General features: G+C 60.8%; 1 protein-coding gene across 2 annotated transcripts; it reads left to right on the top strand.

Annotated features, from left to right (window-relative positions):
- The first annotated feature begins 6398 nt into the window (after window positions 1-6398).
- Window positions 6399-14466, top strand: DLK1 (delta like non-canonical Notch ligand 1). 2 transcript variants are annotated; one of them, XM_055417643.1, is made up of 6 exons: window positions 6399-6613; window positions 7796-7859; window positions 8394-8524; window positions 11377-11518; window positions 13546-13825; window positions 14051-14466. In XM_055417643.1, the coding sequence occupies exons 1-6, from the start codon at window positions 6547-6549 to the stop codon at window positions 14291-14293; spliced, it is 927 nt and encodes a 308-aa protein (XP_055273618.1). In that variant the 5' UTR covers window positions 6399-6546; the 3' UTR covers window positions 14294-14466. The 2 variants fall into 2 exon arrangements, with proteins under 2 accessions (XP_055273618.1, XP_055273616.1); XM_055417641.1 differs by having other exon boundaries at window positions 13546-14466.
- Window positions 14467-15081: the final 615 nt, after the last annotated feature.

Genomic DNA, 15081 nt, shown 5'->3' with positions numbered 1-15081 from the left:
CCGCTGAGGTCAGGCACTCGTGCAAAATCCGTCAACACGAGGTGGGGAGACATGCTGGGCGGGTGGTGTGGCGGGGGCCGGCGGGGGCGAGGGGAGGCTGCGGGCTCTCTGGTTTCCAGTCCCAGGCAGGTTGGAGGACTGGGCAGGTGGCGGGGAAGGTCTCGGAGAAGGAGGGGAGAGAGGACAAGCAGGTGGTGCCCCCGACCTCCTGCCTGGCTGTCCCAGGGCCCAGCAGGGCGTAGAGCAGCGCCTTCTTCTGCCAGGGATCCCTAACGCCTGGGAGGCAGCAGGATGTCGGCAACATTCTTTGAATATAATTGAATGAGAATGCTAATGCTTTCTTATAAATACAAGAATAAATATAGTATGGGACCGTCTCAAATTCCTTGAGAGCTGCGTGTTTTCACATCCCTGAACTTGACAGGTGCGGCAGCCCGAGCCACGATGCACAGCCTCTTTTTCTTAGACCCAGACTCTTGACGGAAAGAGTCTATGATCTGGCCACAGTCACCAACCCCCTAAATCCTCAACTGGGGTCAGGATGAGGGTCCTCCTTAAAGGGGCTCAGGTCTTGAGAGGATGGTTTCTTTTGTGGCTAAAGGAGGACCCCTGTTTACCCTCGATCATCGACCCCTGGGCGCCTTGCCGGAGCCTGTGGCGAGCATCCTGGCTGGATCCTCCTGGGAAGGTGGGTGGCAGGTATGGCAGAGATGGGAGCTTGGCCGACTTCCCAAGACTTGGCACAAGTCTGGGCAAGATGTGTCCATGGGTCGACCCTGGTATGAGAGAAAGGGGAGACGGAAGAACATTCCAGAATGGATGAGAAGGGTTCAGATCCGAAACGCTGAGAGTTCTGCAGCCTCCCTCTGCCCCAGTCACAATGAACAACCCATACTCTGGAACCATCACGTGCATGCACGCCCAGAGGTCCTCCCGTAGTGGCGCACCCTGGAGAACGGTGTACCCCCACACGCTCAACCCGAGGACCAACCCCCTCCTGCCCACATGAGCACAGCTCTCCCGGCACCTGCCCCCTTGTAGGTCAGAGGTCTCTGATCTCCAGGTCTCCCCTGCCCCTTGAACTCTCGTGTGAGAAACTACCTTGGGGTCCATCTCTGTACACACCCCGCCCCCAGCACAGCCTCAGGCACACAGTAGGAGCTCAGCCAATGCTGAATGGATAAACGACTACATTTAAAGCGCTGCGCCTCCATTTTATGGAAAATTAACTTCTGGGAATTTCTGGTGAATGGAGAATTGCTGTACTTTTTGCCAAAGCTGCACCGACAGGCCAGTGATGAAAAGACTCCTTTCTCCTCCTGGTCGTGAATTTCCTCCCTCCTGGGCAGGGCGGGCTGGGGGGTGAGTTTACCTGTAGGGTGTGGGGTGGGGCGGGGAGCTGTCATTAGCCCTTCTGGAGACCCCGCGAGCTCCCCACACGCACAGCATGACTCAGGGGCGCCCTTTAAGAGGATAATTTGATTGATGACGTGGACAATTAGACTTGTGAACTTGACATCCGCGTCGATTCCAATGGCGAGAAAGGAAGCGAGAAAAATCTATTTTTGAATCCTACCATCCGAGGAGGATGAGAAATCGGTAAGAGGCACGACTGGGCAGAAGGCAACACCAAAGACGAACCCAGACCGAGGCGCTCTTGTCCGCGTCCCTGCTGGGGAGCCGAGGCTGCTCCTTCCTCATTCCACACGCAGGCCCGTGGGGGGGGGCTCGAGCCCCCGTGGCCCCGCCGAGACCCCCGCGGTGGTGTCTCTACAGGCCACGTTCTCCCACCCAGCTGAGCGCAACGCCACTTCAGATTGAAGAGGCTTCTCTCTGATTGAACTCGAAACCAAGCCGTCATGTTCTCAGATCCGAAATGTACTCGGGTGTGTCTCTCATTTCCCTCCATCTTCCGCCCCCAAGCCCCCTCCCCTTGGCAGAAAAAGAGAGAATTTCTCTCTCCAAAGATGAACTTGAGCTTTGGAAAAGAACTGTCATCACAGCAGTCACGCAGCTCCGCGGTGTTTGCAAGAAGCGCTCAAAGCCCCCGACCCAAGGAGAAGACTGCGGGGTCCCAGGGTTGTCCTGATTCTCCTGTGGGCCCGGCTCTCTCCCACCACACGGCTGGAGGAGCAGAGGGCCGGGAGCTTGGAGTCCCTGAAGCCTCTGGTGTGACTCCCAGCTCTGCTACTCATTAGCTGCACGCCTGTCTCGGCGTCTTCACACCTCAGGGTGCCATCTCTGAAGTGGGCCTTGCCATCTTGACCAAGTCCAGCCGTGAGGAGGCCCTGATGAGGTTCAGCTAAACCCAAATCTAAGTCCCAGGGGGGCATCAGAGAGCGGCAGAAAGGCAGCCCCTGTTTGCCGCAAACCCCTACCTCGCAGTCTCTAGGATATTTCAGCCTTAGGGCTCTAACCAGGAGCCCTGAGCTTTCTGCACTGGGCTTGACTAGTTGCAGGAGCAGTGCCATGGGAAGTGCCATGGGCTTCCCAAGAGGCGCTAGCGGTAAAGAACCCACCTGCCAATGCAGGAGATGCAAGAGAGGTAGATTCGATCCCTGGGTCAGGAAGATCCCCTGGAGGAGGGCATGGCAACCCACTCCAGTGTTCTTGCCTGGAGAATCCCATGGGCAGAGGAGTCTGGCCGGCTACAGTCCATGGGGTCGCACAGAATCAGTCATGACCCAAGTGACTTAGCACACACACTGTGGGAAGAGCTGCCTCTCAGGCAGGGCCAGGGGAACTGGGTCCTCTCCTGGAGGGAGGGTGGAGGATGCAGTCGCTGGGGGCAAGAGGGAACCCAGGCTCCCGGTAGGCCTCACCAGGCCTCAGTTTCCCCAGCTCTACCATGTTCCCCTAGGGCTGGACCGGTAGGGGCACAGAGTTGGATGGCAAGGTGGGGCTGAAGCCCTGCCCCCAGACTGCCTTGCCCCTGCTGTGGGCACCCAGGATTATTAGCTGGTCTCCCAGGCTCCTCCAGCTGGACCCTGCTGGGCTTCTCTGGTCAGTGATCCCATCTTTAATCAAGGCCAGGGGCTATGTAGTGTTTGGAGAGTGGGGAGGGGGAGAAGCGGGGTGGGGGGAGGGGAAAGGGCTGGAGAGCACATTTCTTTGATTCCCTCAGAAAACTTTAACTCATCACCAGCTCCCTTGCTGCCCTGGAAGGCTGAAGCCCAGCCTCTGCTGTTTTTTCTTAACCAGAGGACCACTTGCCGTCATGCTCCTGTTTCCTGGGATGGGGGACGGGAGAGGGGCGGAGAAGCAGGCAGAGCCACCCCGGCTTCGCAAAGTGATGGAGTTCAGCTCCTCTGCTACCTGGCTAGACCACCTGCCACGCCAGGCTGTGATGAGCAGGGGCCAAGCATCTTCCGAGGGCGAGGCCATCCGCCTCTTCTGGAGAGGGGTGGGGGGAGGGGAGGGAAGTATAAAGGAGGGGCCGCCCTGTGCTCCCCGCCAGCCCCCAGGGTCTGCTTGCGACCAGCAGGCAGTGTCGACTTCTCCCCAAGGGGCTGGGTTGGCATTTTCGTTCTTTCTGTGCAGCCTGGAGGCCTGTGACAGTCGCCAACCTCCCCTCCCCACGGCTCCTCAGCTACCCTTTCTCAGTATCTGCCTGCTGAAAAGAAATCTCAGGTCTCCTGAATTTACAAACCCTTTGTTGAGACCAGAGCAAAGCAACAGAAAGCTCTAGGCTTATAGATCCGGGCAGGCAGGAACACCCCACCGGCCTCCCAGCAGTGGCTCTGCAAGGGCTCTAGTAGAGGGCTCGGCCTGCCTGACTGGACAGGCACCTCATCCCAGGCCAGCAGCTCTCTCTGGATGCCTGGGGTGGAGGCCTGGTGGTGACCGCTGTTGCAAGGGCAGGAAGAGGCCAGGTCTTGTGAGTATGGAGGGTTTCTACTCACGAAAACCCGAGTTCCTTTGGGGAACAAGTGTGGTATATCCATCCTTGTTTCCAGACAAGGAAGCTGGCCTCAGAGTGGAAGTGACCAGCACTCAGCCGGCAGGGGATGGAGCTGGGGTTAGCAAGCAGGTGCCAACCGGCCAGGGGAGTGCCCTTTCGGCCTGAGCTCGTGACATTTGGGCTCCGGAGGAAGTCTGTGAGGGAGACCGCCCTCCCAAGTCCTCTCTCACTTTCCAAGATCAGGGAAGGCAGCCGTGGGAAGGGACCCAGGCAGGGAAGGGAGGAGTCTAGAGGGGGCACGCTCCGTGGCTGCCAGCCCCCACCCTTGGTGCTCAGTACTGTCCACACAGGCACCTGGTGGCTTGGTGGGAGGGGAAGCGGGGAGGCGCTGCTGGGTCCTGAGGTCCCCTGCCCCTCCTTAGGGTCTGGCTGGTACCCCAGCCCTCCCTTCCTCTGGGGATAATTTTGGAGTCTGAGGTCAGGGTCCTCGGAGGGAAGTCGGGGGTGGGGGGGCGGTCAGAGGAGCTCCGCGGACCTCCAGCCACTCCCATTGTAGCCCAGGGGCCTCGGGCAAAAGTCCTTCCATCTCTGGACTGTTTCTTCACTTGAGAAGCGTGTTCGTGGGACAGAACTAGGTCACGGAAATGCAGGGGACGTGGGGCAGGAAGCCCGTCGGGTGACTACTGCGTGATCTTTCTCCAAAGCCATTCCCAAAGCACCCCCTGCTTCTGGATCTTCAGCAGAGGTGGACAAGGAAGAGGCGCCGTCCACAAGGGGGTGGGGGTCTCCCTCCAGGCTCCAGGAGGCCACCCAGACTAGGTCCTGCTTCTAGGGTGAGGACTTAGTGCCTTAGAGCCAGCAGGGTGGGAGGTGGGGGCTCCCCCTGGCCTGACTTGCCACCCCCATCCCAAGGACAGTAAGTCTGTCCTCAAACCTGCCAGGGCCCTGTGAGATGGCCCAAAGGCCAGGTTCAGAGAGGGAGAGATCACCCCCTACTCCAGTGTGGTGGGAAGAGTAGGCCAAGAAGTGGGTGGGCACCCCTCCAGCCCTCGGCATCCGTCTGCAAACTAACGGATACAAGTGAAGCCCACACTAAGGAGCCATCTGCTCAGGACCTCCTGGTAACCTCGCCAGAGGTTACACACCTGGGATTCCTTTCTACCACCCCCGATGCTTGCCTATGAGACCCTTCTCCATTTCCCTAAACCTCCCTGATAGGGACGGGCCTACAGGGTGGTTGGCCCAGCAGACTGCGGGGCTCTACGTCAGGGCTGGGACGCTCATCACGAGTTCTTTGGAGCCAGGGTCTCTGGCAGGGTCCCCACCCCCCACCTGCACTTCCATGTGATCCCCAGTTGGAGGCCTCCCCGCAGATCTGGAACACCTGCCGAGTGCCGGGTGTGCAACTGTGCCTGTCAGCGTGAGCATACTTGTGAGCTTGCCCACATATGTCACAATGGGCAGAGATGGATGTGATGGGGCCTGTGTGTGTGCATGCGTGCTTGTGCTAGGTGCCCATATGCACGTTTTGATAAGCGTGTAACCAAAAGCCTGATATCTGTGAGTTTCTGGGACAGGGTATGTGTGCGTGAGTGTGAGTATCAGACGTGTGAGAGCCTTCGGCGGGACTAGGGCCTGATGGCGTGTGTGTGTACGTGACGGATCATGTGTCCAGGGGTCTGCATGTTCACCAGGGTATTCGCATGTCCAGGTGTGCACGAGGCTGCACACGTGCCTCTGTGCAGAAGGCCTGGCTCATGTTGAGGACGCCCAGGGTTTCATAACCATACGTCCTCTGCCTGTCTGCGTTCCCATGACTGAGCAAGCATGTAGTACTCCCGGCCATTTCTATGACGTTCGCGTGTGTTGCAGAGTGTGTGTGTGTCGCAGCGTGTGTCAGGGTTGCCCTGTATGCTCCCACAAGAGTGTCTGCAATTCCCCCCCGCGTGTTTATGGCTAGGAGTGTGGGGGCCCCAAGGCTTCTCCAAAGTGTTCTTCCCGCTGCGTGTGCGGTAGCCTGCGTTTCCCCCGTCTCTAGAGTGTGCGTTTGCGTGTTTCTGGGTGCGTGAGCCATGCCATGGGTGCTCGGGACCTTGGCGATCGGTGCTCTGGTGTTTCTGTGGGTGCTTCTGTATTCCGGGCGCGTCTTCGCGTCTTCCTGGGGTCTGCGGCCCAGCCCAGGATCTGCTACCGAGACTTGTCCTAAGCCGGCCCGTGTGTGCGCGCCCGTGTGCCGTCCTGTGGGGGCAACGTGTGCCCAACGCGCGCGGGGTACCTGTGCCCGTCTAGCCAAGAGTGGCCCGCGTGCGCGAGCGGGTTTCCGGGACACCGCAGCGGTGGGGGGCGGCCCCGCGAGGGGCGGGGGTCACCAGGACTGGCCGGCGCCGGCCCCGTGCGCGCGAAGGCGGGGGCGAGGGGCGGGGGCCGCGGGGGGGCCGCGGTACGAAAAGGGCGGCGCGCGCGGCGGCGGCGGCAGCTCGGCGGCGGCGGCGGAGAGCGCAGCGCGCAGCCCGGCGCAGCCCTGGCTTTCCCCTCGCCGCGCGCCCGCGCCCCCTTTCGCGTCCGCAACCAGAAGCCCAGCGCGGCTCCAGGAGCAGGTCCCGCGCCCGCGCCGCTCCCGGGACCGCGACCCCGGCCGCCCCGCGATGACCGCGACCGCAGCCCTCCTGCCCGTCCTCTTGCTCCTGCTGGCTTTCGGCCGCAGTGCCCATGGTGACCCCCCCCGGCGGCCCGGCTCGCGCCCCCTCTGGGGAAGCCTGCGACGCCCCGCTGGCCGCCCAGTGCCCCGCGCGCCCCGTCCCGTGCGCCCCGACTCCCGCCCGTCCTGCCTAACCCTAAGCCCCGCGCCGTGCCTGCCTCGCCCGCCTGCCACCCTCGCATGCCAACCCCGGCCCTGGGGTCCCAGGGAGGGGGGCGCGGGGAGCGGGAGGGGTGTGGGACCCCTGGCCCCTTCCCGCCCCGCAGAAGTGGCGCTCGCAGGGGGCCGGTGCGCAGAGCCGAGGTATGGAGAAACGAGGTGATGCTGGGGAGCCCTCTGTGAAAACGCTCTGGGGTGCAACTTTGGGGGGGGTCTCTGCGTGTGCGCTCGGGAGTAGGATGTGGGGGCTGTGGAGGGTGACTGCCGTCGTCGTCCCAGAGTCCCAGCCGGGAGCGTAGGCCGTGCTGCTCCCGCGTGGCGCTGGTCTAGGTGAGGGGCTGCGACACTCCTGTCTGCAGCGGCCATCTGTCCGTGACGCAGCATGCCCCCTTCGAGCAGGGCCCCCCCCCCACTGCGCCAGTGGTTATGGGGGGGCTGTCTGAAAAACTGCTAAGAGTTAAAGTAAATGCACACAGTAGGTGCCTATTAAAGTGTTAGAATCTCTAAAGGGTGTAAGAATTGCAGTCTTGTCCGCAAAACCCTTGTTGGTCTTTTTAATACCAAGCGCCTGGGGTGGGGAGTTTGACCTGGGTGCCTGGCTTCGCTGGGATTAACCTCTGGAAAACTCAGGCGCCTTACCTGTGAGCTTTCCAGGTGGACCTGTCTGAGCTTTCCTGAGCTGAATACCTCAAAAATCTGTCCCCTGCCCCACCTTTAGTTCACTTTGTAAAAGTGAGGGTTTGGCCCAGTCCGCCGGGGTCAAGATCTTTTGGTTCGCTGTCTCCCCATCCCTGCCCTGGAGGGCCTGACGTTTGTCGTTTCTCTGAGGGACTCTGGGTGTCTGACCGGGCCCCGGGAGCTAGGCAGTGTGCTGTGAGGACCCCAGACCCAGGAGCAGGCGGGGGCTTTCCCAGGGGTGGCTCTCGATGGCGTGCCTGACGGTGGGCCAGGCGGGTAGAGCCCCCGTGGGGTGGAGGCTGCCTCCCTGGCCTGTCGGGCCTCGTACGGCGAATGGCGTAACCTTTCTTGTGCCCCAGGAGCTGAATGCTTCCCAGCCTGCCACCCCGAAAATGGATTCTGCGACGATGACAGTGTTTGCAGGTAATGGAGGGGCTCCCCAGAGGCAGCTTGTGGCGGGGATGGGTGGGTGGGGGCAGGGCAGAATTCTGGGGAGCTGTGACGCAGGCAGAAAAAGTGGGTGCCCCTGGACTGCAGCAAACAGCGCCCTCGCCCCCACAGAAAACCAACCAGTGGGGGAGAGGGTAAAGGGGGGGATGAAGACCGGGGTGGCTGGGGATGGCGGGGGCGGGGGTGCCAGTGGCTCCTGTCTGTTTTCTCAGAGGTGGGGGCGGGCAGGAGAGCCTCTTGCAGGGTGAGACCACTGCGGGCCACTGCGGCAAAAGGCAGCTCTTCCCCCAGCTCCCAGGGACCCCTCTGCCCGGCCCCTCGGCTCATCTCAAGTCTGAGCTTTCCCGCTCAGGTGACGGGTTGGTTTCCTGCGGCCCACCGGCCTAGCACTGTGCAAAGACCCCCTCCCCGAGCGCTCTCAGTTCCACAGAAAGCCACCGCAACTCCCTCTCCACCCTTGTCCCCCCCACTCACATGTCCCCATCTTCCCCCCCCAACGCCCCATAGGTGCCAGCCTGGCTGGCAGGGTCCCCTGTGTGACCAGTGCGTGACCTTTCCCGGCTGCGTGAACGGCCTCTGCGTGGAGCCCTGGCAGTGCATCTGCAAGGACGGCTGGGACGGACACCTCTGCGACCTAGGTGGGCACCTGCCCCTGCCTGGCCCGCCCCCAGCCACCCCCTCCCCGCCCAGTAGGGTGGCGGCTGCCTCCCCTCCCCCTGTGGCCTTCGCCCAGCACACCCAGCCGTCTGGATGGTAATGATCTGTTTATTCCCTTCCCACTGGTGCTGGAGGCTTCCCCATGGGGAGGGGGCACTTACTGCTGCTCCCTGCTGCACCCCCAGCACCCAGCAGTGGGGAAGGCACTGGGGGCGGGCGGCAGGGGGCTGCCCGTTGAATAAAGAATCCTGAAAGGAACATGCCACATAAAGCTGAGAGGGTGGGGACCGCAGAAATCTGTCCCAGGGGCAGGGGGGAGCACCGAAGCTCAAAGAGGAGAGGGTCGCAGAGCCAAGATGCCAAGAAATTCCCAGGCGAGGCTACTAAGGATGCTGCAACACACGAGCAGACAGATGCGGGCAGGGTGCTGAGTACCGGGGCCAGCGGGTACCGAGTCAGGGCCACCGGGACAAGGCTGGGGGCTGTGCTGGACGAGGTCAGGTGTAGGGGCTGGGAGGTGGCAGGTCGGGAAAGGCTGAGAAGTAGCTCAAGTGCAGATTGGTGTTATTTGTTGATTTCATTAATTTATGCTATCTTTGCCCTCCATTGCCTTGAGCAGTGGACAGTTGGCTGTCACTGCATTTTCAGGCTGCAAAATGTTCAACCAAGCCCATTCTTGTTTGGCAAAACCTGCCCGAAGCCCAGGCAGACTAGGGTCCTTGAGAAAATTCCCCTGGCAGTGTAGGCAGCTGCCATACGCCAGTGTCCCCAAAGATGCCTGGTATCAGGAGGGAAACTGAGGCTCAGGGAAGCAACCGGGTCTGCTCAGGACTCTTTGGAAGTCAGGAGAACAGCCGTCTGGCTACCAAACCCCACTCTCCGCCTCCAAAATGGGTTCATTCTCATCCAGGGGGCTAACGCTTTTCCTGGAGAAAAAGCTAAGAACTGTAGTGTTACCGCCCCTCGAAGTCGGGCAGTGGGCTTTCAAAATCCCCCAGCATGTGGGTCTTTAAAGCGCCCTCCCCCACCCCCGCACGATGCAGGTTTTTCCCTACAGCTGACTCAGGCTCTGGCCAGCAGGGCTCGGCTCCCTGCAAGAACCTCTGAGCTGTTTGGGGGACCCAAGGGGGTCCCAGAAAAGCCACCAGTGGGGATCAGGGCTTTTTAGCCTGGAGCCCCACTCTTTGTGATATCTAAGCCCGGGACCGCGCCGTGGAGTTTCCCAGACAAAAGGTCCCTCCCCACTGGGTCAACAAAAGCCTCGGGCGGCTGGGTCCAGAGGAAGCTGCCCTCCAGGTAGTTCTTGGCCTTCTCCCTTTTCACCCGTTTTTGAGGCTGTCACCGCCACAGCTGCTGCCCCAGCAGGCAGAGACCCCCGGCCGTTCTCCCCTTGTGGCAGCTTAATCCACCCGACTTTGGGGTCGGAGGCCCTGGAGGGAGGGGGAGAAGGTGAGCCGATCCTCGGCTCACGAGGCTTGACACTGCAGGAGAGGAGTGGGTGGCCGCTAGCTCTTGCGCTTACACGCAAGGTTAGCAGTGACAGGGGAGCCTGGCGCTCACGCCCAGGGCCTTCCCATAATGATAAATCCTCTATGTCCCCCTGGTGCCAGCCAGACTCCTCGTGTGAGCTCTGCACAGGCCCTCGCCTGGCGTGCGGGGCTTTTCCTTACTGACGGACAGCCATCCCCTCTCCCCGAGAGGATGCAGAGCTCTTGAAAAGAGGGACTCTATCTGCACGTGTGTGGCTGCAGCCCCCGGGACCCCCACCCGGAGCTGCCCCTCAGTCGCTGCCGCGTCTCTGGCTGGCCCTGGCTGTCTCTTTGACCCAGGCGGCAGCTCAGATGGTGGAAAAGCCCAAGGGGAAAGGGGCTCTCGGACATGGGCCGGGGAGAAGCCCTCCTTTTCCTAAGCAGGGAAAGTGAGGCATGGAGTCCGGGGTGGTGGGGGGGCGGGGGAGAGGAGCAGCTGGCTGAAGGTGGATGCAGAAAGGGCCTCTCTCCTGTCGGAGAGCCCCCGCCCCAGGCCCCCCTTTGTTCAGCCCGTCCCTGCCTTGCTGAGCCCCGAATAATGAAGTGTGCGTGACGGGAGGTGTAAAAAGGCGGTGGAAATATACCAGTGTTCATGGAAACCCGTGCTGACAGGCGAGCACTCAATAGCTCTCATTTCACTGCCTTCAAAAGATGCAACCTTTTTATCATAGACCCCCTTAGTTCAGAACCCGAGAGCAGACAGACCGCCAGGAGACGGAGGAGGCAGTGCTGGGGCTCAATCAGGTTCCCTGATTCCCGACAGGGGGCTTTACATCTCATTTCCTCCCCACCTTCCCGCTCCCCTTTGATGGAAAAGTATACAGGGGCAGGTGATGTCTCTAACGGTTGGGTTGCACTCACCCCTCCACCTCCCGAACACCAGGGACCTCCTCAGACTCTAGAAACTGGTCTGGAGCGTTAGGGGGATGGGAGGGGTCTGCAGTGAAGGTCAGTGTTGCGGAACCCAAGAGGTGACCTGGTGCCGGAAAAAGGGCACAGCGGGCCTGCGTGAAATCTTGGTGAACGGCCGTGACTTTGTGTCCTCGGCTCCCAGAGTTGTTTACTTAGGTCAGGGTTCTGGGGGAGTCGCAGCGCTCCCTTACTGAGGACCCCCGCTGGGTGACCTTGGACAGTGACCACAAGCAGGGAATCTGGGCTGCTCACACGGGCTCCCCGCCTTGACCAGAGGGAGGAGTGTCTTTCTCTCCTTGCCCCCACCCAGGGTGCTCTCCTTCTAGCCTCTGTGCCCCCACCCCCGCCACCAGCCTCGTCTCATCTCCCTGGTTTTCTCTCCCCACCCCAAGACATCCGGGCTTGCACCTCGACCCCTTGCGCCAACAACGGCACCTGCCTGAACCTCGATGATGGCCAGTATGAGTGCTCCTGCGCCCCCGGGTTCTCGGGAAAGGATTGTCAGGAAATGGACGGGCCCTGCGTGGTGAATGGGTGAGCATTCTCTCCCTGTGGATCTGATAAAACACTGCTTTAGAGTTCCATTTCACACCCCCTAAAGACCCTTTCAGCCTAACCCAGTCAGACCTGTCGGCGGACAAAAGACTGAGGAAATGCTCCTTCTGCTCCCTGCGGGGGGCTGCCCCTCGATCGGGGTCTTTATGGGGGAGTGTGTCATTTCCGTCATTCTCTTCCAAACAATCCTGAAGGCCATTTCATATTCCCCTGACGTCCCCCAAGTCCTGATGTGTGTGAATGACAGTAGATTGGGGACTGTGAACCCGAGCCCCAGCGGCATAATTTTCTAAAGGCGATGTAACAAGAGATCAGAGTTCGTCAGTGCCCGAGGCTGTTGGTGAAACCCACTCTCCCTACTTCAGGGGCGGCTTTGGTGGAGGGGGTGGGTGGCAGGCTCTGCGTTTGGGTCTTCTGGGATGTACGTCTTAGGAGGTGGGGAGAGGGCGCTGTGGCCAGCACGGGGCAGGCGGGAGGGGAAGGGGGAGAGGGGTCCGGCCCCCAGCTACTCTTGTGGGGAGGGGCCTCCGGGGCAGTGGGCACAGCAGATGGACCGGTCCCTGGCCTCTCTGGTGCCGCAGACTTCCCAGCAGCTCAGCCATTTCTGGCCCTCATCTGCTCAGCGGCACTGCCCTCCTTGCCCTCCGAGGAGGGGGTTTAAATGGAGGCCAGGGAGGTCAGGTGAGAATTCAGGGCGGTCTCCAGTCCTGGGCCAGTGGCTGCAGGTGGCGGGGGGCACCCCTGTCTCGTGAGGAAGCCGAAGCGTAAGTGCCTTCCAGGGACAGGGCAGAGAGCCCCCAGAGCCACACGGGCCAGGAACCAGCATTCTTGCAGCATTCTAAAAATCGGCATTCTAGGGCTGATTCGTGTTGATGTGTGGCAGAAAACAGCAAAATCCTATAAAGTAATGATCCTGCAATTAAAAAATAAATATTAAGAAAAAAAAGATCAGAGTTCAGGGCGAGGTCGGAGGACAGGGGCGGCCACCGAGCTCCGTTTCTGCTTCCTGGCAGGAAGGGGAAATACGGAGCAAGACCTTTAAAATATTTTGCTTTCCTCCCTAACAGACTTGAGCCCGTCTGTCAAAATAGAGCCTGGGGTCCTTGAAATTCCTCCAGAGCCCCGGCTCCCCTTGCCCTCACCCTTGCAGCAGCAATGCTGATTCCTTGCGCTCCGAGCCCCTTTCTTCCCCGGAGTTTCGGCATTTATCTGATGACAAAGGGTCTGCTCGTTTAAAAGCACTTACATTAAATGCTCCGCGTGCTCCGCTTTGAGCAAACAGCTTCGGTCTGCAGGCTGCACTAGGGTGAATGGGCCACTATTAACCAACCGGGCCCAGACGCTGCTCCTGCCTCGCAGACAGAGCGCGGATTTCTTTCACTCTGAGAGTCCCTAAGGGCTTCCCGTACAATAGCCCTCAGGCTCACTCCGCGGAAAATAAAATTAATAATAAGGGGCTGGGGGCGGCGGCGGTGGAGGCGGTGGTGGTGGGAGAGACCGAGGGATGTCCTGCTTGGCTCCGCCTCTGTGGCCTGGGGGCGGAGCTAGGGGGAGGGCGGGCTGCAGCCCTGGGGTGTCACTAACTTTGCCTCTCTCAGCCTCAGTTTCCCCACCTGTCCAGTGACTTAACCGTCAGGCCTCTGGTCGGAGAGGTGACGTAAGAGGTGGGAGAGGAGATGGGCATCCTGGCACGGGAGGTCAGGAATGTTCCAAGTTGGCGGCGTGATGGGGGTGAGGTGCCCATCCCATCTCGGACGGCCCGGGAGCCCTTCACAGGCAGGGGCTCACGGTGCCGGGCACCCACCCCTCCCCTACACCCTGGGGCCTCCCTGGCTGGCACTTCCTTACCTCGAGCGTTCTGAGCACCTGCCCTTTGGTTGGGCCCCAAATGGCTTGCGGTGTGGCACGAGGGGGGAGCAGGGCACCCCCCCCCGCCCCCCACCGCAGCCTCGCTGTCCTCGCCCAGCGCCCGAGGGCCCTTCACCCTGTGCCCTGTTGCGCTGCAGCTCGCCCTGCCAGCACGGAGGCAGCTGTGTGGACGATGAGGGCCGGGCCCCCCACGCTATCTGCCTGTGCCCCCCTGGCTTCTCGGGCAACTTCTGCGAGATCGTGACCAACAGCTGCATCCCCAACCCGTGCGAGAACCAGGGCATCTGCACCGACATCGGGGGCGACTTCCGCTGCCGCTGCCCCGCCGGCTTCATGGATAAGACCTGCAGCCGCCCGGTGAACGCCTGCACCAGTGAGCCGTGCCTCAACGGCGGCACCTGCCTGCAGCACTCCCAGGTGAGCTTCGAGTGTCTGTGCAAGCCCGCGTTCACCGGCCCGCGGTGTGGCCGGAAACGCGCGGCGGGGCCCCAGCAGGTCGCCCGTCTGCCCAGCGGTTACGGGCTGACCTACCGCCTGACCCCCGGGGTGCACGAGCTGCCGGTGCTGCAGCCCGAGCACCGCGTCCTGAAGGTGTCCATGAAGGAGCTCAACAAGAGCACTCCGCTCCTCTCCGAGGGACAGGCCATCTGCTTCACCATCCTGGGCGTGCTCACCAGCCTGGTGGTCCTGGGCACCATGGGCATCGTCTTCCTCAACAAGTGCGAGGCCTGGGTGTCCACCCTGCGCTACAACCACATGCTGCGCAAGAAGAAGAACCTGCTGCTGCACTGCAACAGCGGGGAGGAGCTGGCCGTCAACATCGTCTTCCCGGAGAAGATCGACATGACCACCTTCACCAAGGAGGCCGGCGAGGAGGAGATCTGAGCGGCGCCCCCACCGCCCCCGCCCCGTCTCGGGGTCCCCGCAGAGCCCCCTGCCTCTCTGTGCGGTCTGTTCTCATCTCTGTGGTGGCGTCTGCTCTCCTTGGTGTCAAATCTGGTGAACGCTGTGCCTCCCTCTCCTGCCTTTGCGCTGCCGTGTGTGTGACCAACGTAACTTTCTCTCTTCTTAATGCATGATATAAAAAATAATAATGATAATAATAATGCGAATTTCATCTTTAAGCGAGTAAGACAAATAAGTATGTTATTCTAAACTCTCAATCTAAAATCAAAAAAGACCAAAAAAAAACATGGCAACAGTACCAGGGCTCCGTGCCGACGCCCCCTCCAACCAGGGGTGGGGTCTCGGCCACAGGGTCCTCGTGAAACCGTTACGAGTGCTGTGCATGACCACCCACTGTGAAAAGGGCTAAAATCTCTTTCGTTCGTTAATTCTCACACACCACTCCCGACTCGCACTCATGTCAACACCGCAAACCTTTAGATCTTCCCGATTGACTTGGGATTTTAGCAGAGTGCAGCGGCCGTGTGTCAGGCAGAGAGAGAGCGAGCCCCGGGTTGGCTGCTGGGGGTGCTGGGACCTTGTCCCAGCCCTGCCACTCACTCGCTGTGTGATCCTTGGCGAGTCCCTTTCCCACCCTGGGCCACCTCCTCCCTCCCCCCACCTCCAGGCGGGGGCTTGAACACCATGACCATCAAGGCCCTCAAAATCTGAATTAGGAACGAGGGAGTGATGAACCAAAAAATCAGGATCTGATGTCTTTTTTAGTG

Source organism: Moschus berezovskii, chromosome 21, assembly GCF_049115385.1.
Source record: "Moschus berezovskii isolate FMDL1 chromosome 21, NW_MosBer_1.0, whole genome shotgun sequence".
NCBI lineage: Eukaryota > Metazoa > Chordata > Mammalia > Artiodactyla > Moschidae > Moschus > Moschus berezovskii.
This window is presented reverse-complemented; position numbering and strand designations above follow the sequence as displayed.